Source organism: Phyllostomus discolor, chromosome 3 (genome assembly GCF_004126475.2).
Source record: "Phyllostomus discolor isolate MPI-MPIP mPhyDis1 chromosome 3, mPhyDis1.pri.v3, whole genome shotgun sequence".
Taxonomy (NCBI): Eukaryota; Metazoa; Chordata; class Mammalia; order Chiroptera; family Phyllostomidae; genus Phyllostomus; species Phyllostomus discolor.
The window spans coordinates 153,497,838-153,522,335 of NC_040905.2; the positions used below are offsets into that span (position 1 = coordinate 153,497,838).

Here is a 24,498-nt window from a genome sequence, read left to right on the forward strand (position 1 = left end):
CCCTGTCCCACAGCCTCACTCTGAAATGAGGCTCCAAATGCCAACTCAGGGTTAGAATCAGTAACTAAAATTTTAAAATGATGGAATATACATTTCAGAGTTGATTCATAAAAGGTATAGCTCAAGGAATAAATATAAAGCAAACACAAAGATAAACAAGAACCAGGTCAAGAATACATTATCTGTATCTCAGCAGTCCCCTCCCCATCACCTCCTTCTCCCAAGAGGTAACCATCATCCTGATTTTTCTTAAGATCATTTCCTTGCTTTATTGGTTTTTAATTCCAGTTTTAGCACTCATGCAGGCCTGTTTTTTAACTTTATAAATAAAGTCATACTGCATGTATTCTTTTACAACTTGCTTTCTTTCAACCACATGTTGTATATAAATAAACTGCCATGTATGTATCCATTCTACCTTTATGGGGACTTTTGGTTGTGTCTAGTCTGGAGTATTTAGGAACAATTCTGATGTGAACTTCCTGTACATGACTCCTGTTGCACATGCACAGGAGTTTCCCGAGGGAGGGGATGGAAATCCATTACCAACAGGCCAAACAGAACCCACTGCTTGTGTTTGTACAACTTGTGAACTGAAGAAGGTTTTTATGTTGTAAGTGAGGCAGTAAAAAACAAAAGGGGAAAACTGCCTCATGACATGTAAAAATAACATTAAATTCAAATTTCAATGTCTATAAATAAAGTTTTATTGCAGTACAGTTGGACTTGTTGTTCACATATTGTCTGTGGATACTTTAGTGCAACGTGAGCAGAGTTGAGTAGGTGCATCAGAGACTATCTGGCTGCAAAGCCTAAAGTATGGATTGGTTACAGAATATCTGAATTAAAATGAAAATTCAGGGACTCTTATTGAAAAAAAAAGCCAAGACTGTCAGCATGGGGACAGCAGAGCATGGAAGCAAGCACAGAACCTTTCCGAGCACACAGTGCTGTGCTCATGCACAGGCCCACGACCGTGAGGCTGACACTGCCTCCAGTTTTCTGGCCCTTTGCAGAAAAGGTTTGCTGACCCTGCTCTAGTACATATTCCTAGAATGGAAACTACAGTGATCCTAGATAAAATAAGATGCTATATGCAAAACAGCGAGCACAATATCTGGTAATTGGCAAGAATTACTATAACTTAGAGGTTCTCTTTCCTTCCAACTTCCACCTGGGCTTTCCGGCCCCCAAGAGGTCGGTGTGTAGTGTTTCTTTCCAAAAAGGTCAGGTTCTCAGATGGCTGTCAGTTACCATAATTGCTGATGACTATTTGGCTTAATTCTACCACAGCCCCACTCCCTTCCAGCTCATGCAATTTATGAAAGATCTTTGAATTAAAGTGACTTTTAAGCCCAAAGGAATGAATGAATTAAAATCCACAGGTGTTATTTCCAGCTCCAAGTTGGAAGAGTGTCTGTCTGATCACATTGAGGGTTTCTTAGAGAAAACTTGTTAAAAAGCAAAGAAAACACTGGATTAATTCATTAATAGTATTAAAAAGAACAAATTTAGAGAACTAACAATACTTGATTTCAAGCCTTATTGTAATGCTATAGTAACTAAAATAGTGTGCTATTGACATCAAGATAGACAAACTGATCAATGAAATAGAACAGAGAATGCAGAAACAGACCCACAACATATATGGATGATACTATAAAGGGGATTCAGTAGAGAAAAGACAGCCTTTTCTACAAATGGTGCTGCAACAATGAGATATCCACATGAAAAAAATTCCAATCCACACTTTGCATTACATACAAAAATTACATCAAATAGATTATAGACCTCAAGATAAACCATAAAAGTGTAAAAACTCCAAATGAAATTCGTAGAAAAATCTTTGTGATGTTGGATTTGGCAAAATTACTTAGATATCCAACAAAAAGCATGATCTATAACTATAACTTCACCAAAACTTTAAAATTCTGCTCTACAAAAAACATAGCTAAGAGACTGAAAAGAAAGCCATAGTCTGAGAGAAAATATTGCAAACTAAATATTTGATAAAGGACTTGTATCTACAATATACAAAAAGCTCTAATAATTCAACAATAGGAAAATAAACACCTCAAATTTTAAAATCAGCAAAAGATTTGAATAAACACTTTACTAAAGAAGATATGAGAATGATAAATATGCACATAAAAAGATGCTGGACACTATGAGTCATTAGACAAACCAATGTTAAAATGGTAAGAGAATATACCACATACCTTTAGAATGTCTAAAAATAAAAGACTTGGTCGTACTAAGTTAGTGAGGGTGTGGAGGAACTGGAACTCTCACACATTTCTGATGGAATTGTAAACTGGTACAGTTACTTTGGATAACAATTTGACAGTTCCTAAAAAAGTTAAACCTTCACAAGTTATCTACCATAAGCCCAGAATCTCCATTCCTAGGTATTTAATGGAGAGAACTGAAAGCTTATGACTGTACAAAGACTTGTACACAAATGTTCATAATAGCTTTATAAAATAGTAAAAAACTGGAAGCAATCTAATTGTCCACCAACAAATAATAGATAAATTATATGATGGAATACTACTCCGTAATAAAAAGAAATGAACTATTGATGTGTACAAGAACATGAATAAATGTCAAGATATGCTGAATGTAAGAAGCCAAATAAAAAAGAGTATGTGCTGTGTGATTCCACTTGGATAAAATTCTAATGCAAGCCAAGTGATAAAGACAGAAAACCCATCAGGAGCTGCAGGGGAGGGGGAGCAGGAGGGAGGGAGGGATGACCAAATGGCACAGAAAACATTCTGAAGGTGACTGAAATGTTTCCTGTCTTGATTCTGGTGATAGTTTCATGAGTGTACACATATGTGAAAACTTATCAAGCTGTACACTTTAAATATGATCAGTTTATTGTATGGCAACTATTCCTTAATAAGTGTCTTTTAAAAAAACTCACAAAAATACTGCAACATTGAGTGACATTGGAAGCCACAAAATGGGAAGAGAAATCTGCAAGAGATAGAACTGACAAAGGTCTCTTTCACAATTTATAAAGAACTACAAATCAATTAAAAACAAAAACTGGAGAGCCCAACTAAATAAATGGGCAAAATATTTGAACAGACACTTCACCAAAGATGATATACAAATGGCCAGTACACAGATGAAAAGTATCTCAACCTCCTTTGTCATCTGGAAAATGCAAACGAAAACCATCATTGAGATATTACTATACTCCAGTTATTTAAAAAAAACAACAAAAAAGACCAATTATACAAAGTGCTATTGAAGATGTTAATCAACTAAAAGTCTCATACACTGCTTTTGGGAGTATAAATTTGTAAATCTGTTTAGAAATCTTTTGGGCATTATCTACTAACATTTATTATAGGTGCCCTGACTGGTGTAGCTCACTGGGTTGGGCAACCTCCCATAAACCCTCCCACAAGCCAAAAGGTTGCAGGTTTGATTCTTAGTCAGTGCACATGCTTGAGCCAGGTGCCCAGCTGGGAGCATGCAAGAGGCAACCCATCAATGCTTCTCTCCTTCTTTTTCTTCCTCCCTTCCCCTCTCTCTAAAAATAAAAAAATACAATCTTTTAAAAATTTATTATAGGTACTTCATAGCCCAGAAATTCTACTAGCTTTATGCCCAGGAGAATGCATACATATGGATCCCAGAAAACATGAAGAAGAATGCTCATATCTCCATTATTTGTATTGCCTCCAAACTGGAAACAACCCAGTAGTTGTCAGGTATACAACAAATTTTCTGGTATGCATACAATAGAATTCCAAACTGCACTGTGAGAACCACCGCCCCTGAAACTTGGTTACCTACAACAGCAGGAACTCACATGAAATGTCGAACAAAACAGTTCAGGCACAAAAGGGTACATATCATGCTTTCCTTTATATAAAGTTCAAAAACAGACACTATAAGTTTATATTATTTGAAATCAGGGTAGTGGTTATCTTTGAGAAGGATTGTGGGAGTATTAATTGGCAGAAAACAGCATGTGGTTTATGAATTGTCGGTAAATTTTCCATTGCTTAATACGTATGGTGGTGATAGATAATTCATCTAGCTATACACTAATGATGTGCCTTTTTTCTACATGCATGATATAAAGTTTTTTCTTTTTATTGCTCTATAATAGTCCATTGTATGAATGAACAGTAATTTTTTTTAAAGCCCAGGAAAAGAGATGAGGGAAATCACTTAGGTCTCTCATCCTCTAAGAGTCCAAAGAATTAGGTCAAGGCTGCTAAAGTGCCTCTTTTCTGCTGGGTGACTAAGTCCTGACCGGTCTTTACTATCTCTCTACAGTGCTGATAAAGTTTTCCATACTTTATCTTTTGGCTCCCTGTTGGGGAGTTTGGGGGCTTAGAATGAGCTCCATAGAAAGGAGCAGATATTTCAAGGTTGGGTAAAGCCACTCTACTGAGGATGGGACATGTAGAGGGAAAAAAATGTTTGCATAAAATTGGTAGTTAAGAGCCAAGGGTCTAGAAACACACATCTTAAGTTCAAATCCTGCCTATGACATGTGAGAGTTATTGACCTTGGGTAAGTTATTTACTCTCTCTGTACCCTAGTTTTCTCATCTGTAAAATGGAAAAAACACTGTACCTATATCATAGGATATTTAAGAAGATAAATGAGTTAAAATGCTTAATAAGTATTCTAACATGAAAATGAAAATAGGTCAGCTTGAAAGGGAAAGCATCACTCACCACACTCAGGCTTGCAAAGGAAAGGGCAGAGTGGTTTTCCAATGAGCTGTCAAAGCTCTGAAACTGTCCCCAGATACTGCTCTCGTCCCCTGTCCTCAATAGATATCCTGATACACTGTATGTTGCAAAAAGCTTTGCATACTCCCCTTTTCCTTCTTTTGATAAACATCTTCCTGCAAGGTTTCTAGAATTCTCAGATCACCCTTTTGACCTCATAGAGAAGCCTCTCAAGCATATGCATTCAGAACATCACCACACAAATTCTGTATTTTTGTCAGCTCCTGCCATGGTCTCTGTTCCCCTGCCCCATCCCAGGTCTCCTTGCTCTATGCTAGAATGTTGTTTTTGTTCACACTGTATCTGCTGGACATAGCAAGTGTTCATTAGTTGCCTGGAGTTAGAACATCTTATTCAGTAGATGAATGAAACTCTTTGTATCGCAGGGTTCTGAAGGATTCTCAATTTTTATAATTTGGGTAGCATCATTCTGTGCCTGTTATTGAGCCAGCCCTTTGGAAATGGTTACTGAGGACAGCAGCAGTGTCCCATGTCTTCCCTTGAGCCAGTGCCTGCCACAGGGCTGGCGCTCCTTAAATGTTTAGGAAGAAGCCCCTGCTTAAGATGAGAGCATAGAAGTGGAGGTGAGATCTAAACTACCTCCCCCAAATTTCAGACTGCACCACAGCCTCTTTTAAATTCATCTTATGTAGCATCAGAGAACTGGGAATAATCCTCTGGGTTTTTAAACTAGAATTGCAAATGAATGCTTTATGCCAGGCCCAGAGAGGCTGCGAGGTCCGGTCATTGTCACAGACCACATTAGCCCTTATTTACCATCTCTCACCACATCTGAAGGACGAGGTTGGAGACAAATAATAATCTGACAGATTCAGGATATATTTATTGAGAAAGGCCTACATTTCAGACTCATTCATACATACATAGTTTGACACAGGATATTTTTCGATCCCTAAACAACATCACTGACATGGGCATTTTTTTCTTATGTTCTTTTTGAAGGTAAGGAGACCTAGGCTCAGAATTATTGATATTACATGCCATGCCAGAATCATATAGCTTTTGGGTGGCTAAGTCAGGAATTGAATCCAAAACCCCAGTGCCTCTTAGTCCAAGTCTAAAGTCTCTATTCCATTACCTGTAGAACATACTAGAGAATGAAAATAATCTCGTTACATTCTTGACCCAAACTGGTTAACCCAGCTCCATGAGATCTTTAATCACCACAGGGTACTGAATGAATCACAGCTGTATCCAAAGCTCCAATCCACATTCAAAGGAGCAAGATCTATTCCATTGATAATATTAAAAAGAATGTGCCTGAGGTTCTAAAGGAAATTTCAAAAGAAGAGTGATAAAAACGCTTTAAGGAATACTTGAGAAACCTCCCCAGGCAACTCCTATGAAGGAGCCACATTCATCAAGATGGTTACAGCATGACTAAGTCCTTTCTGCCTGTACAGGTCTGCTATGGCCATGGGCTTTGGAATTAGAAAGATCTAGATTAGGAGCTCCAGGACCTTCTGTTGATAACCAAATCTCTCTGAGCCTCAGGCTCCTCATTTTTAAAAGAGCTGAGATAATGTACAGGACCTACTGAGCACAGAGCAGAGCCATAATTAGACCTTAGTACCTAGTAATTACCATCACTTGTCATGACTCTCATCTTTACCTAAGGTTGGAGAAAACTACTGCCCCAGGAGAGGGCTTGCTTAAGTAAGTTGTTGGCAAAGGTCACAGTAAAGAAGATCCAGCTCGTGGGTAGACATTTAAAATGCTCTGGAAGAAGCCTGCGTATCTACAATGTAGGGAGACCCAGCAGAGACGGTCTGGCTTCCTCATGTGGAATGGCGTGCCCATGTTGCTCAACTAATGTGGTGTTTTGGGCAGAACAAGGGTCATTAAGATCTTCTGTGAATGAGCCTAGAGCCTGATTGAATGTGGACCACTTCCATGCATGCCAAGAGAGTAATTGTAGACTCAACATGTGCATAATGTATGACCTTCTCAATTATTTACTGTGCAGACTCTGTGACGTTGTATGTTTGTTCTCAGGTCCTTCTCCACTTGGGACTAGAACCTAGAGAGTGGGTGTTCTGTCTGAAGAACAAAGCACTACAAGCAAGTGCAAACTGCACGACACTTCATGTCAATGACAACATGGCCTGCTGTCTGAGCAAATTCTAAGAATTGCCCACATGGACATAGAGATCAGGCATTCTTAGATGGTATATCTAAGAATATCAGGCATTCTTAGATGGTGTATCTAAGAATCTTTATTCCTTATTCTTTTTTATAAAGTCCATTTGTTGAACAATTGCCAACAATGATTCTTTTTTTTTTAACTTTCCAAAATCTTAAGTTCATAAAAGAAAAAAAGTTCTTGGTTGCACCATGTACCCTGATTTAATGTGCAGGAAATACAGTCTCTGTACAGATGTGGGAGTTTTATCTTTTCTAGGGCAGTGGTGGTCTCCTAGGCTGTGTGGTATATCATCACGCCTCTAAGAGATATGTCTGATGGAACATTGTAAGCCATTTAACTTTTTACTTAGGTAATTTCTTTATCAACAAGAACAGATTCGATGTTATCTCCAAGAAATGATCATCTTCCCTCACTTGCATTCAGGCATTTTGTTTTTAGTGAGAGAAACAGGAAGAGTTGCTGTGAGCAGGGCCAGGATTCATGGAGACTCCGACTTCTGGCTTATGGATATCAAATGTTAATTTTGACCTGGAGAGTAAAAGGTGGTGAATGGCTAACCTGGGACAGTTCAGTCTGTAAAGGAGCTTGTGGTCATGGTGGTTCTGGTGAGGCTGTCACACTGGCATGCAGAACCAGCTTCCCACATGCTCTGAAATAATTGTTACTATAAAGAACACCTGTTTCAAGTCAGGAGGCCCATTTTATGATTCTGGCACTGCTACTAACTAGCTCAGCAGCCTTAAGCAAGTCACTTTACCTCTCTGAACTTGTTTTTATTTTTCACCTATTAGAAGAACATTTGGAATAGATCAAGTGTTGTAAACTCATGCGTACAGGAGGCAAGTGGGTAACGAAAATGAGGAAAGTGGTTGTGTGTAACGCGACAGAGAGTGATGGGGACTGTGGAGACCGAGGGCAGCAGTTGCTCCGCTCCAACCCATCGGTCCTGTGCCCAACACTCGTCCAAAAAGTGTCTTGCCTTCCACTTTTCAAGAGAAGCAGGATATCCTGATTTTTAGTAAAATATTCCAATTTTTAAATATCGACAGTGAATCCAACATTAAAAGCATGAGAGGACAAAAGAGAGATGTTGCCAGTTTTGTTTCTCTTCCAGTTTTAACCTTTTACAATTTTGTGCCTCTTCACTCATATCAATGATATAGATGATTAAGTGGGAAAGTTGCAGAAGGGAATTCTATCCACCTTAAGATATAACTGTGCAAGCAGCATACATGTATAGAAGCACAACTGGAATGGCATATATTCAAATGAAACAAAAATTTTAGGTGATGGGACAGTAGGTGGATGCTATTTGTATTTTATTATTTATTTACAGTGTCTACTTTTGTTTGTACAAAAATTTGAGATAATAGTACAAGAAATAATGAGGGCAACTCAGGATGGTGCCAGATATGAAGAGAAAAAGGGAGAGAGTGATATTAAGTATGTTCTTGAAACTTGTATTTCTACCCTGACTTCTGTATTTGTTTGTCAGGCACCCTTAAACACTAGGTGATTAAAAGAAGGCAGTAGTAGGGGCAGGCAGTGTAAACCCCGTGTGCCTGGTATTTTCCACCTAACACTGCTCCTCCCCCCCTTTTTCCCCTTGTTGTTTATAAAATGACTTCCCATGTCATGAAGAATAGCAGTATCAAAAGTTTCCCAACTTTGTTAGTTTGGCTTCTGAATATATTACAGGGTTTAGTTTGGTTTTGAGCGGGTGGGGTGTTGTGGGGAGAGCACTTTACTTTTATCATCCCTACTTACACTTTTCTTTGGTTTCTATCAGACTCACACTAGCTACCTGTAAAGTGAGCAGAAAGCCAGAGGTTGTTATTTATTGTTTACTTGAAGCCTTTCAAGATACCCCATGAGAAGATTACCCTTGTCTAAAAACTTTAGAAGACACTAATTTGAGCATAAGAGAATCAAAGGTCTTCATATCATATACACAGAAATCCTCAAACATGTACCTACCCATGCATGGTAGCACCTACAGGGCCCATGCTAAGCATGTGATACCTGTTTGTACAAGGATTGCCTTCTTCCTCTACTCCCTGAGAAGTATGTAGGCTTCCTTAGTTATGGAATAAAGACAAAAGAAGGTGGTTATTGATCTTCGTTAGTAGTAGGCAACTTGAAATGATACCATCATGTTCTAGATAGGCCAAGAAGAATCCTTGGTACTAAAGCCAACCACAGGATGTGGATGCAGGGGGCTTGCCATTCACTTTCTTCTTGAAAATGGCCCACTGAGCAAAAGGCAGGATGGTCCTTTGCCAGGATTTTTTTGAAGGATCAGTAGACTGTCTAGCGCTTTTTACATCCTGTTGCCTCACTGATTCCGGGATTGCCAGATGCTTCTCTTTTATGAAAAAGGTTAAAAAAATATGGGAAATTTTTTCATATATATATGTATATATATATATGGTTTTTTCATATATAAGGTTGTTTCAGAAATCTTATATATGGCACAAATTTCCTGAAAAATTTTTTGAGAAAACTCTTGCTTTTTCTTTGCTTAATTTAATTATCATTATAGCTGGAATTCATTCAAATCTATTATTTTCTTTCAATGGGTACTTTGATAGTTGAAATTCTAAAGTTATATAAAAAATGTGAGTAAGCAAGATATGAAGATTGAATTGCTCATAGATTTTTAAGAAGTAAGTCTTAAGGCATAAATAGGCTAAGAAAGATCAGCACTTCAAGTTTTCAAATTGAGAATTAATAAATATGAAAATAAAAATGATTTTTCAAAGCTGAGAGATGTCTTTGATTTCTTGCCATTCATCAGAGACTAAGATTTTTCACACATTGAGTCATAACTAGAGGGTTCCCCTGCCCCACCCGGTAAACCACCTTAGCCCACTCTTGAAAATCTCTGGTTCATATACAGAATGAGTCTGAGACTATCTCTTTTTAGCCTGTGAAATTTAACAAGACTAAAGCCCTGGGCTTGGTGAGGCTGTGAGCCATACCACCATCTCAGGTTTTTGATGACACCACAAGCCACTGGAGATTTATTATGTTAGCAGATGTCATCAGATATATGTGTGCACAGGTGCAGCATGCAGTTAGTGAAAGAAGGAACACCGTGTGTGTATATTTATTTTTGTACCCATAGTCTCAATGGTTAGAAAATGACCTGGTGTGCCTATCCTGGCTGGTGTGGAGTTTCTATTTCATTGTGAGGGCCTATCCAGTAATCTCTTGAAGTCTTTTCTACAGATATAATTCTGTACGATGAGCAACTATGTCTTGTGGGAAAGGCATCGTGTTTATTTTTACAATCAATGTCTAAAGAACAGGCATAACGGATCATAGCTAAATGCTGCTATAACCAATGAGAAACAAAAATAGTTCCCAGAGGTTGTTATTTATACTTGGGTATTCTTCCTACACAACAATAGACTAAGTGTGCATTCTCCCCTCCTCAGCAGAACTTGTACGGGACAGCCCGCATCGACTGATCTCAAACAAAATGCCAAAGTTGGCATTTGATAAATGTCCTAACTTAAGCCTCTCTAAATATTTTTAAATTATTGAGAAATAATTAAAACTAATTACAAGAGGCAATATGAAAGAGGCATGCTTACACAGGTTTATACATTATATATTTTTTAAATTCTAAAAAATAATTTTACGATTGTTTTAAAAGATGGCATGTTTTATTTAGCATTGGATCTTAAATATTCTATCTTTATTATGTACATTAAATTTGCACAAATGCTGGCATAGTGATGGACTAAATATAATAATCTAATAAATTAGTGTGTACTCTTTAATAATAAAAAATAATAGAAATAAAAACACGCTTCCTATATTTTTGAGAAAGAGAGAAGTAAGATAAAATAAACACCTTTGGGGTGATGACTGAAAATTACTGGTTTAGATGGGGTAGAGGAATTACTTCAATTATGACGTAAAGCATTGTAATAATGCATGCCTTTTAGAAATAATTATATAGTGATTATTCTCAAAGATAAACATACACACAGATGTTGCTAGCACAATTTTAAAAGTTCTTAATTTGAAGAAAATGTACAGAAACTGCATTACCAATTAAGTGGCTGTAGGAAGAACCAGAAAATCTCAAGTGTCAGTATACTCAAAACTCTTCTACTATGTTCTAAGGAATAAACTGTGCCTGTAACTAAAGGCAGAAAAAAAATGAACTTTTCTACGGCAATCACTTTAGTTAGATGTGTCAGGGGACCAAAAATGTCTAAGTAATGTTGGACAGTTCTTATTTTTAAACATGAATAATTAGTTATAATTTCTAAAAAGATTACTATACAACAATATTGGACATTAATGCATTCTAGGAAAGACTTTTAACCAAGATAACTTTAACTTTTTAAAAAAGCATCTATTTTAAAACACTCCCTAATTTCTACATATTTATTTACATGACAAAATACGGAAACCAGAAAATCAAGTGATGTAGATTAGAAGAACATGATCATTAACCAATTAAAAGATTTAGGAGGTGACCACTAATTAGTGAGGCTGATTTCTATAACACATGATTGAAAATTAGCCTTCTCATTTCGTAAACCTTGGTTATTATTTAATTATGATATATATACATATTTGACAGACAGAAGAGTGATTATATAGGAATAAATATTCTTGTAAGCTTCACATGTCAAAAGAAACAAATGACATGCGAGTAAAAAAAGATGATCTGTGAAAGGCTGAACATGACTTGCAGTGGTACATTCTATTAGCAAATAATATGCTTAGGAAGAAATCCTCTGACAGGTGACACCAAGTCTAGATTCATTCAAGTCATCACTAGAAGCCCAGAAAATCCTTTTCTTTTCCCTTTCCTATTCCAGTCTCCATTTTGTGTTTAGAATATTTCGTAAACAAAACTGATTCTTCCTGTAATGTCATTTCTCTTTTACATGAAATAGATGTTGGGAAGGATCGGTAACTCTGCTATGGACTTCAAATAATTACAAGAGAGAAAAGTTTCTGAAGCATACTTACAAAAGTCTTGGAATTTGGTAATATTGTCCATTTAAACACTGTCTCCCCCGCCTAAATAATATTTTTAAAATTTAGCTGCATTGATTTTTAATATTTTATTTTTGTTTCCTAGTGCTAAATGTGATTACTTAACCATGAAACTACTATTACGATATCCTATAATGGAAACAGATCTGTTTGTTACCCACCTGAATTGACTGCCTGGGTAGACTGAGTTACAGTTACACCAGCTGAGTGGTTAAAAATACCTAACTTGGAACAAGGTAAACGTTAAAATTTAATTTTCCTTTGGCAGTTATAGCTGAGTATGGAGATATACATACATACATACGTGTGTGCATGTATGTATCCCCACCCTTCATGTCCTTTCCCAAAGTTATAAATATAAATATATATTGTGATAGTTTTTTAAAAAATTTTTTGGACAGGAAATTGGGAACTCTTAAACCTTCAGTTTAATAACTCACTTTTAAGTCCAGCATTTTCTCGAGTCCAATTTGATCAATCCAATTTTTAGTTTTGCACTTATTATCATTGAAAATAGGCCCTGGCTGGGTACCTCAGTTGGTTAGAGCCTCCACAGGACACACTAAGTCTGCAGGTTTGACCCCCGCCAGGGCACATGTAAGGATCAACCAATGAATACATAAGTAAGGGGAACACCAGATCCATGTTTTTCTCTCTGCCCCTAAAATCAATTTAAAAAATTTAAAAAATATATGTATCATTCACATACAGCAAAACATCTATATAATGTATATATATGTTCAGGAGAAGAACAACCATTTTTTTTGTTGTCATGAGGCCAAAAATGTCTTGTTTTATAATAGACATTTTTGGAACTAAAAACCAAAACAATGTTGTTTAAATTCTTTTGGACTTTGAGTGTAAACACCAGTGGGATTAAAATATTGACATGCTCACACTTAGTAGAGAGATAAGAACAATTCATTGGGAGTTATTCCAGTCTCACTGGTAATCACATAATTGAACAGGGTTTTTAGAGGATATTTGAAGCTATTGTTGTCTGTTGTGCAATTACATAATTAGTCAGGATCTCCGTAATAAAATCTTTTCCAAACACAGGTGGGATAGTACCACGTAAATTTAGGGCTCATGTTATATTTTCACTTTTAATATTTAAATTTAAAAACAGAATTATATCACAACGTAGTTTAAGCACTTTTACCCCTACACAAGTGCTTAAAATAAAAATAATTATTTTAAAACTATGCAGAAAACTACATAACTTTAACTTAAAAAATGCTAATCAAATATTCCTTGTGAACATTAAGTCACTACCAAATCTCACCTAGAGTGTTTACTTCTCGGGACCCAATGGTTGCATACATCTCTTTTGTGTTGCTTATTTCTTCCCCCTACCCCTAAATTACTGACATTCACTTTGACGTAAAAACACAGGAACCAAAAGTGCCCTTTCTGGCAGTTTTGCTTTAATCATAACGCTACGCATTAAGGACCATTTCAGAACTCTCTTTACACGGAAACAAACGTGGCCTTGCGAAGTTGACGGAGCAACGTGGCGGGAAGTAGGGGAGTCAAAACAATTCTGTAATCATTGTTGTTCTTTTGTGAAGAGTCGCGAGCGGCTGTTCGTCCCCTCTCCCCTCTCCCCACGCCCGCGGGGAAGCCCCTCGACCGCTGCAGCACTAAGGCGCCTGGAACCGGGGACTAGGCAGACGGGCGGCGCTTCCCTCCTCGCCCGCCCCCACGCGCTCCCGCCCCACCAGGTCCACCACTCGCCAGGGGCGCCCGCAACCCGCAGGCCGCCACACCCACTCAGGCCGGCTCCCGCCTCCGCCGCGGCGGGTGACCTGATGAATATGCATCGATGCGCGCCAGCCCCGGGCTCCTCCTTTCGGTTTCCTTCCCGCCGCCAGGCGGAAGCGGAGAGCCGCGCTTCCCGCGCGCCCAAGCCAGCCGGCCGGGGCGGGGCGGGACAGGCGGCGAGCGGGAGAAAGAGTAGAAGCCTGGGTGGCGGCGGCGGATCGAGCGCAGAAAGGGTGCGCGGGTGGGTGGCGGTTCCGGGGCTGCCCCGCCGCCGACCAGGCCAATCCGAGGGCGAGGAAGGGCGAGTGCGCAACCCCGCGGGTGCGCCGGTTGCATCTGCCCGGAGCCCGGGTGGAGAGTCAGCCCCCACCCCTAGAACAGTCTTGCTAACACAACAATAAAACCCAGCAAACACACGCACGCACGCACACGCACACTCTGGACGGCTTTCAAGTCAACCAAGAAAAACAATCTTCTGCAAGTAAGAGGAAGGAAAACTGGATATCCAGACAGACTGAGGGACTGGCTGCCTGCTTTTAAGACTTGACTTTTACCGCCTTTTCTTCTGGGGTCAAGAATTGTGGTATTACAGAAACAATAATTAAAAAAAGAGACTACTCCCGGATTGCCTTTTAAAAAAAAATAAACACAAAAAGCGACACCAAAACAACCCTTGAAAAAAATCCACAAAACTGTACCTGAGACACGTGAAGTCAGCGGCCCAGGGTTCTGTTACAGATTCAAGATCTCTTATTTAATGCAATACAGTGCGATGGTATGTGGCTTTGAAATGATGGGTTTTATTTCCTTGTTTTGTCCGTCCCTTGCACCCTCCTCCACCTCAGACACAGATTTTTTCCTGTTTGTACCTTGAAAATTGACTGTTTTACCTAAATGTTATTTCTGCTTTACTGGTTGAGCTATAGTATTGGACTTCTAGACCTAATGAAAATATGTAATTTTTTTAGCTTTGTCAATTTGAGTTTATGTTTAATACTTTATGGCAGGAATCAACGGATAATGTTGTGAGTCCAAACAGTGAAATGTAGCATTTTCCCCGGCTTTAACTTCCTGCTTTACCCTCCCCCAATTTTGGAAAAAGTTACTGTACAGATGATATTTCATTTATATCTTGTAGCCTATTCTTTCTTTTTGCAGCATTCTTCATTTTAAGGTGAATGCACACAGCTTTGTTATATATTCTCATTTAAAAATACATTTTTAAGTGAGGGTAGTACTATATAGCTCTGTTCATTGCAAAGCAGGACTGAATTGTTAGCCCTCTTCCTCCCCCACCCACCACTTAAAAAAAAAGATTATGATGGATTTCTTCCCGCTCCTGGTAAAACTTTTTTCCCCCTCCTGCCCTGCTGTTTTTGCTGTAGAATTTTTTTCCCTTCTAAGTGTGTGTGTGTGTGTGTGTGTGTGTGAGCGCGCGCTCGCGCGTGTGTGCGTGCATGTCTCTCTTTTCCCTTGTCCTCTCTTCGCCAGTATGTCTGGGACACATTTTAATGCACAATATCCCATCCATTAACTTGTGGTTGAATGCAGAGTGTGTGAGGACTTGGCAGCTTTCAGGTTGAAGGGGGCGGGGAAGCCAGTTTCGACTTTGACACAAGATGCCGAAGTGGCGTGATTGGAATTATTATTAGGGCTGTGAACATGGCCATCTTCTCCTCCGGTTAGAAGAACTGCCATTGAACTTGAGACGGGACAGACTAGATCTCCAAGTTCCCTCCTCCTCCCCCCAAGTACAGTAGCTGGCAGGGAAAGGGCGCCAAAATACACAAGATTAGCTCTAACTTTCTTTGAACGGATCCTGTAGCACCATTCTTTGTAATTTTAACTTTCCAACAGGCGGGAAAAAGTTAACTTTTGAACCTATACTTGAACAGACATTTAAATTAGCCCTACTATGGAATAAATCCAGGAAATCATACATGCATGCTTATGTGGTTAGAAAAGAATGCACGTGTAAATAAGCAGGGTGCACGTGTGTATCTGACTGGGGAGTTCAAGATTTAATCAAAATCAGAGTTAGTGTGACTTTTGAGTACATTTACTGTATGGGGAGAGCATTGTTAGGGGAAGAAGCTGACCTTTAAGCAGCCTAACTAAAAACTGCTAAGAGTTGTGAAACACAAAACGTTGTGGTTTCCAGTTTTACATTTGAGGTTTGATGTTTTCATTTAATGGTATGAGAGCTGGAGAAAGCTCCAGCGCTGAAAAGTCCCTATTAAATCATATGTGGTCAAAGGTCAAGCACTTCAACTCACTGATACAATATACTGCAGATTCCTGCCTAACTGATGGGGAACACAGGAAAAAGTGCTTGGGCAATAAAAGTATTAGAAGGGTAATTATCCTCCGTGGTTGGAACTGCATTCTTGTGAACTGGGAAAAGGTTTTTACTGGCCCTGATGAATTTTTTAAAAGCTGACTATTGTTGAAAGCTGTGTTTAATAGGAAATTGATTAGCTGAGCGTTTCATACAATAAATGGTGACAGTTTCATTGTTTGATGTCCAAAATAAATTCTTTTTATTTTTTAGCAGACATAGTCATCTGTTTAATTTTAATATGGCCAGACCGAGCAGCAGCATAATTATGAGTGAATGTGATGTCATAACATCTGTAACTTTGTTTTTGGAGCTTGTGACATCACACGATTTGACAATATTATTGTTTTTGACATTTATTAACTTACTGGGTTAAAATATTTCAGATGCATTTCTGAGATTTCACAGTATAAACATTTTGTATAGGCCCAATTGTCTGTCCTTTTTCTGTAGTTGCAAATTTTTAATTTGAAAGTTAAAATGCACAATTCTGTTATGCATAGTTTTGATTTTCAAATAGAATGGCAGCTTTCAAGGGACGAATTAGAGATGGGGGTGCAGAAAGTCTGTGTTGATTTGCAATGAACTTTCTACACCTCACATATGCAGTGACTACTTGGCTATCTTGGATAAAGCTTGCTAAACATCTCCTTAAAACTAATCTGTTTTCATGTCACATGTGCATGTGTAGTGAGCAGCAAAAGTCAATTTACACCTAGAAATAAAATGACAGTATAGTTTTACTTTAAAATTCGGCTATTTTGAAAAAGGACAGTAACTACAACTCAGTATCAGCAGAGAAGAGACTGTGAGAGTGTATGTAACTTTGGAAGTATTGCGAGTAAAGCAAGGCAATTATTACCATCATTTTTCAAAGCATAAAATAAACCATGCAAAAGTTAGCAACTAACTCCTGACTTTGTAATCTGGGGAGCAAATGTCTTCAGAAGTTGGGAATCTCTCTTGATGAAATGGCCTCATCTCTGTAGAGAAGTAGAAATGGCTAACCTTAATAGGGATCTGGCCCAGTCGGTGTTTTGATTCAGTCATAGCTTGTAAGTGTGCCTGAAACGTAGGAACACAAAGTGGGACACTTTTTTTTTTCTTTAACAGTGGAGTACAGGCATTTCAGCAATGACATTAACAACGTCATTTTTCTCATTTAGTTTTGTCCTCAGGGGACACCAAACAGCTCCCAGAGGAGGGAAAAAAAGTCCGTGGTTACTTATTCATTTCAGTGAAAGGCAAAGCCTGGCAATACGGGTGGGGGCGGGGTGGGGAGCCTAACAGGTTGTGAATTTTCTAGTATGAAAAAATTGCTACCCTCATTTTACAGTAGTAGTTTAAGGGCTGAGAGAGCTGGGCATGGTTTTGCAATTCCCATCAAGTGCAGGCAATTTCAGTACTTGTTGGTTGTTTATATAAGCGTTTTTGAGAGGCTTTTTGGTGTTCCTGCTTGTGAATATAAAACTGTGTTTTCCAGGCTAGCTACACATTCTTTTTTGTGGTTTATTTGGAAGAAGGAAGGTCCCTGGGCATGGTGTGGTGGATACTTACAGTTTCACAGGCCTATTTCCTGGGGTCAGGAGGTCATCTGTGTCTTTTGTATTTAGTTTTAAAATATTGATATTGGCAGTGAAGCCAGGGTGTGTGGAATTATTGAGCCTCCCCTTCAAATCATATGCAATAGAGAAAAAGTCATCCGATGTATTGAAAATGACAGCTTTGTTAAGCTCCAAGAAACTTTTCCCTAAACTGCCTAGGATTTTCAACCTGCCACTGAGTTTCTTTACAAGGGAGGTTAAAAGAAGATCAATATTAGGAGATACTTGAGATGTCAAACTCCTCTCTGGACGTCACTGAAAGGCTACAATGGGGTAAACACTGATTAAGTTTTTAATATTATACAACTGAGTTTTGAAAAATCTAGTCATTTGAAGCACTGGCATTACTTCTTGAAATCAATAAACTATTTGTCAGAAACGAATTTTTTTTTACCTATAAGGAGGCAGGTGATAGATGATCTAGGGAGGAAATCTTTAGGAATTCTGAAATATCAGATTTTCCTGTTGCCGCAGGAACCTTTCACTTCTTTCTAACTCCTTAAGCCAGCTTTTGGGGTGAATGAAATTGGCCTGTCATACCAGCTGTTCTAAGTGTATCACTGTGGGAAAGAGAACAGAGTTTAGGAGAGGTAGGTACCAATGTCTGAGAAGTGTCTGGCCCATTCTTACAGTATCAGAAGCTTTTCAGCGATACTTTAAAATCAGTCTTAATACCACGGCACAGACATACTGGGGAAAAAGGAAAGTGGCTAAAATGTATATACTTTCTTACTTCCTTTTTTAATCTCTTCTGGGGACTTAAAAGATTAGTATTTCTCCAACCAAAGATAGTGGAGGACTAGTGTTGTGCTGAGAGAAGCCAGATGTCCCACACAGGCAAATCCACCAGTCAGTCTTTACAAAGGCTCTCTTAGAGTTCATCCTGGGAAGGCCTGTAGTGACCTTGGCATTGGCTGGACAAGAAGCAGTGTTGTGGGGGATGTCAGCCATCCTGCCTGTGGCTCCAAGGCCTGAGAGGACAGTCAAAGCCACATAAACTGAGCACCCACCCCATAACCCTTTCTGTGGTGATGTTTCTTGCTCATTCTTCCTCCCTATATTGGTTTTCCCCACATCAAAATTACTCCTTTCTCATTTTCCTTTTTCTTGGAAACAAATCAAAATCCCAAACTACCAAGCATCCACTGTACCCATGAAACTGTATCCAATCATAAGCGCCCTACAAACAGAGCACCTGAAAGAGATTTGAACCCCTAAGTGATAGGCCTGGGAGGCTCCAGACTGTCTTCACTTCTCTGGGGTCTTACCTGTGTCTGTCGCTGCTCCTTCACCCCTCCTGTTGCTGCAGCTTTTGTGAGCTCCTCTGTGTAACGGTTGTCAATTTTCATTTCTCGTTTTTAAGCTTGTGAGAAACTTTAGGATGCAGCCTAGTTTTGGTGGCAAAAGGAAGTGGTTTCTGTTGGGAAGGGAAACTAATCAGGGAGGAGGGGCACCGATGTCTGCAGACACTTGCCCAGGGCTCAGCACTGGGCCTCTTTTGCCAGGGGACAGCGGCTGGTTCTGGGATCTCTGGCTGAAAGGAGTGCTCTCTGGGTGCCAGGATTTCACTGGGGGTGGTGTGGTGAGGAGGGAGGGCAGAAGGGAGGGAGAGAAAGGGAGATGGGCACTCGATTTTTTAAAGAGACCCCGAAAAATAATGGTTTCTGTGAGTCTAGGCATTCAGAGAGGTGTGTTCAAGGACACGAGTGCATTTGTGCCAAGGGGAATGTCTTTTATGGTAAATTAACTCCAGTTAAATTGAATATTTGTTCAAAGGGAAACTCTAGTAGTTAAAGCTGGTATTATCAGTAGAGCTTCCCCGCCCCTCCCCCTGTCCCCCTACCAGGTTCGGGTCCACGGTGAGAAAAGGGATGCAGTGTAACGTAGTAATAATGTACAATACAAAGTGATGCCTTGGGATTTTTTTTTTAAACATTTAAACTCAGAGTGCCTAAAATTTTTCTGAGAAATCAGTCTTTATTTGGATTAACCCCGCTGGTGACCTCATTTCTTTCATCTGTAAAGACTGTCAACTTTATCCTGGCTTTTCAAAAAGAAGAAATGGCCCACACAAAGGAAATTACCGTCGTTAGAACGCCGACGGGAGGATTTGCGTCTGGGGGAGCAGGAGGCTGCTCCTAGGGGTGTGTGCCCTAAAGGGTTAACTCGGGAGTTCTCGAAATTTCCCTGACCTTACCTGTCTTCCCCGATCCACCGCCCCCCTCTCCCGGGCCTCAGATTCCCACCCCCAAGCGCCTTTCTTCTTTGGACTCGAGGTTTACGGGGGCTGCAGCTGGTAGACTTGGCAAGCTCGCCTCATTAAGAGCGCTCTTTGAAAACGGACTGTGTTTGAGCATTTCCCTAATGAGGACAGGACGGGGTTAAAAAGTGACCATTTCATGGTTGACTTGAACCTGCCTACTTTTCTTGATGTGTCGTTGTGAAACGCTTGATGTGGATAACTCCCACTCGGTGAAGGAAAAGTCACTGGTTCCTTCAGGTCCGCCGAGGGGAGTTGAAGGGGGGGACCATGGGCAGAAGCCGGTGAGACCGAGAGGGGAGAAAGTTGAGGAAAAAAATCCAGATGGAGGGAGACAGGGTAAGAGGAACGGGGCACCAGGGGAGAACCTCGAAACACCCCAGCGGCAGAGTTGGAAGCGGCGGAGGTCCGACCTGGGGCTGGGCAGCCGAGTCCGATTCGCGGCCCCAGCCGTCCCAGGCAGCCCCCGGAGAGGTAGCCGCGAAGTCCCTGGCACGCACTTTTCCGCTCCATTGTCTGGACGGCCGAAGCTTCCACCTCTTCCCCACCCACCCTCAGCCGAACACCGGAATTTGGGGGGCGGTGTGTGTGCGCCTGTGTGAGCGCCGGGGAGGGTGTGAGCGGGTAGAAAAAGTGCAAGGCAAATCTCCACCCTCAAAAGACCCGCAATCAAGTTCATTCACTTGGGGTCTGCGGCTGGCGGCCGACAGACGACGGCCGGGGTGGGGGCGAGGCCCTCCGCGCGGGAGCGAAGCGGGCGCGGCCGCCTCTGCAGGGCAGTAGCGGCACACGCACCCCCCGCGCGCGCGCTCGCCCGCCCGCCCGCCCCGCAGCTCTGGGCGCGCCGCGGCCCCGCCCAGCCTGCACCCCGGCGCGAGGGGAGCCGCTTTCCGCCGGCGCCCCGGCTCCGGGATTTGGGGGGGTGGGGTGGGGATTGGGAACGAGCCAGTGGGGCTGCTGGAGGAAGAGAGCGGGGCCGGCCGCGGGAGGGAAGGAAAAGAAGGGGGAGGCGGCGTCGGCGGCGGCGGCTCGGCCCGGTCCTCCACACTCCGAGCTGGGCCACGTGCACTGGGCACCCCAGGGAGGGCGGCAAGCCTCGGCGAAGCGCTACGCGCGGCTTCCGAGGAGCAGCCCCGGGGCGCGGGCCCCCGCGGGGGAGACCCCGGCGGACCCCGCCTCCGTACGCACGGACGCGCCCCAACTACTTGAGCCCAAGTTCGCTCAGGCCCCCGCCTCCAAGCCTCCCCCTCCTCTTTTCAGCCGGCGGGTTTGGCGAACCGCGCCCGCCCGGGGTGTGAGAGTCGGCGCCCCAGCCCGGGCCCCAGGGCGGCCAGGGTGTGAGGGAATTTTCCATTCGTTCCTTTCGCGGGCCCAGACCGGCTTAGTGTTTCTCCCACTCGGATGTCCCCGCGGCTTAAAGAGTCCGCAGCGAGCACCGAAATTTCTCTTCCAGGGCGGGTTTTCGGGTGTGTGTGTGTGTGTGTGTGTGTGTGTTGTGTGGGGAGGGTACGGGATTAGCGTAAAGGGCCGAAAGACCAGTTTTGAAAGAGAAAAAAACAACTTATGGTTCTGTTGCACTGATATGAAACCTTTAACAAACGAGAGAGAGAGAGAGAGAGAGAGAAGAGAGAGCGAAGAAAAGAGGGAGGGAGAGAAGCAGGAGGAGGAGGAAGGTGGGGGGCGGGGGGTGTGGAGAGGCTGGTGCAAAAGGAATGCGCATTTGCAGGAGGAGGAGTAAAGCGATGATTGTGTAATTAAATAATAAAACAATCCTTAAGTCTGATTTGGAGAGAGCTCGAGCGGGGTCCGGAGGGTGGAACCGGTGAATTTTTCAACTTACAAGTTTTGCAAGGAAAAAAAGCGACAGAGGGAAGGGGGGAAAGAGCCCAGAGCAGAAAGGAGTTTGGAGCCGAGCGGGAGAGCGGGATTTATCGTTTGGGATTTTTCAGGAGCTTGTTCTGATCCCCCTGGGCTCTGGGCAGCGGCAGCAGCAGCAGCCTTCTCACTCGGTCGGGTCAGACGTGGGGAGAGGCGGGCGGCCGGGCGGGCGAGAAGGAGCCGGCGCAAGCGGCGGCGGCTGCAGCCAGGGACCGCGCGCCGGGAGCCTCTTCCACCCGGGAGACCTGCGCTCACGTCCCCTCCCTCACCCAGGCCTCTCCCTTCTCCTCCACCCACCCCGCCCCCACCCCGGCCCTCTCCCGCGCGCGCCCCGCCACCCGCGCGCACTCGCTCACGCTCCCTCTCGCGCACACACATGGTCGGCTCGCAGCAAAGTTTCGCTGCGATCGCCAGTCGGGGATCCTGCCGCATAGCTTGGGGCTGTAACCTTGAACTTTCCTAGGGCGGTGACACATTCTCTTCGCTCTTCCTCCCGCCCTCTCTCCCGCGCCCCCCTCCCCGCCTTTTTTAAAAAAGCATTTCACCACCAACCACCACCCAATCCAACCCGCATCGAACCTTCGCGCACTGCCTAGCTCCCAACAACATCAACAACTGCAAAACAGAAAACAAATCCCCAAACCCAGGCGAAAAGCAACCCACACCAGCGGCGGCGGCTGCGGCTGCGGCGGCCTCGGCGAGCACCGCCAGCGCGCTCAAACTGCAAGAGGTCTAAAACTGTAGATTGGATTTCACCCCGGGAAATCTAGCACGCCGAGTGAACCTGAATCTTTGGCTATTTAAGGAGGACTGGGTTTGCTGTGAAGTTGCGGTAATCCAGCGCAGACCCCGTCCTGATTGATCGCATCGCGGGGCTCAGATGACTGTAAAATGAATAGATGAAATTCTTGCTTCTCGAAGATTTTCTTGGGCATCTCCGGGAAAGCGCGTTTTAAGGCGAAGTCATGATGTATTCTCCCATCTGTCTCACTCAGGTACATGTTTCGGTAGCTCTCTCAAGCTTTCTCTCTAGCCCGAAATGCCTTTTGTTTTGTTGTTTTGTTTTGTTTGTTTTGTTGCTCTCATCTGCGGACAATTAAAGGCTTTAGTTAACCTCCGCAACCCTCGTCTCTCGAAAAAGTGGCCGGGAGTTGCCTGGGGATTTACCCGGTGGTGCGGGAGCCGGTGCGCGGCCCCTAGCTCACGGCCACCGCGCGCGCTCAGCCCCGCGCTCTGGGCACACAGAGCGGGCGCCCGCGTGCTGCCAGGGCGACTGAGCCGGGCGAGAAGGCCGACCGTGGGCAGGACCCGGGCGGAGGAGAGCTAGCCCCGGCGCGGCCCCCTGAGTGTCTGCTGCGTCGCGGTGCCCCTGCCCAGGGTGCCCACCACTCCTCTCATTCGCTCACGCGCGCCCTGAGGCGGGCTCGGCTGTAGAGGAGGTTTAGGTGGGGGACTCAGCCCTTATAAACAACCAGTGAACTTGGACGAGGGGACTCAAGCACGAGTCCTTGCGGGCGCCTTTGGACTTCGCTGCAGGCAGTGGCCGGCGACGAAGCCAGTCAGAGGTTGTGGTCCGGGGACTCATTCCTTTGCTTAATTTGGGGATCTAAAATTCTGGTCTTTCGTGATGTGATCTGCATTTAGAGGTTTACAGTGAGCACACCACAAAGGTGGTTTTTACCTTGACACCAAGTAGTTTGGTCGTGGCAAAAGTTAAGGACTTTTAGAAGATGTTCCGTGGAGACCTGTTCATTTGACGATATTTAGGTGTAGCTCCCAAGGCAGAAAGTAATTCTGGAAAAGTAAAGTCATTAAAAAAAATTAACTTTGAAAATTGTCTCAAGACTTTAGGAACAATGATATGAAAAAAATCCTGGCTTTATACTTCTTTAAAGAACAGAATTCGTACAACTTTAAACCAGACGGTAAAATGGAAAAGTGGCAAGATGGAACACACTTACCTGGGGTAGTTTTTATCGCTGACCAGCTGACTAACCAACTGAAGAACTAACTAAATATCTTAGTCCAGAGTTGTTATTTTGAAGGAGTATTTTAAACCTCTAAAGGTGTGGGACAGTTTACTTTAGCATTTAGGACAATGTAGCATCACTGGTAATTGATAACCATTTACTTTGGTATTGGCATAACAAATAATTACAGAAGTGTCACCTCGTCTTGTGTGTTAAATTTTTTTTAAAAATCCAATACCATGATTATGACTTTTTATAATGGACAAATTATTAAGATTTCAGTTGTATGACAATTAGAAGCCATTGTGATTCAAAAGGACTGAGGCATTCATAAATTGTGAATGAAGATGAAAACAATGATAAGGCTTATTCAGTGATTGGATACAGTCCTGTAGCTTTTTGGCTGACACATTTTTTATTGTTTATATTTTGTTTGGCATCTGAGTATGATTAACTTAGATATGGCTGTTTTCAGCAAGTAAACGTACACTTTAATTTAACAAAACTGGAAAAATGAGTTACTGAGCTATTTGTCCTTTAAAAGCTATGAATAATGACCAATAAAGACGATGATTGAACTGTTTCAGGTATAACGAATTTCCTGCAGTTGTAAAAGTTACCTTTCATATTACCCATCATCAGGGTTTTTTTCTCTTTCTGGTAAACTACATCCATTTGATATTATTTTTACATTATTGAAGCAGTGTTCAAATAAAGTGAATTGAG

The 24,498-nt window shown here is 42.2% G+C and overlaps 1 protein-coding gene and 1 long non-coding RNA gene across 9 annotated transcripts in view; one reads left to right on the forward strand and one right to left on the reverse strand.

The window, feature by feature from the left end:
• The first annotated feature begins 14,341 nt into the window (after window positions 1–14,341).
• Window positions 14,342–24,498, forward strand: part of NFIB (nuclear factor I B) — a 234,490-nt gene continuing 224,333 nt past the window's right edge. For 3 of the 8 annotated variants that reach the window (XM_028526346.2, XM_028526369.2, XM_036021591.1), the window contains exon 1: window positions 21,624–22,797. In XM_028526346.2, coding sequence (XP_028382147.1) covers window positions 22,768–22,797 — 30 coding nt within the window. In that variant the 5' untranslated portion in view covers window positions 21,624–22,767. Of the gene's footprint in view, window positions 14,498–20,104; window positions 20,264–21,622; window positions 22,798–24,498 lie in introns of those variants that run through there. The other 5 variants (XM_028526353.2, XM_028526360.2, XM_036021590.1 and 2 more) reach the window with 5 other exon arrangements.
• LOC118499666 lies at window positions 17,166–19,556 on the reverse strand. Its single transcript, XR_004902178.1, has 2 exons — window positions 18,933–19,556; window positions 17,166–18,635 (listed from the first exon to the last, which is right to left on the reverse strand). It is a non-coding gene; the product is annotated as an uncharacterized LOC118499666 (long non-coding RNA).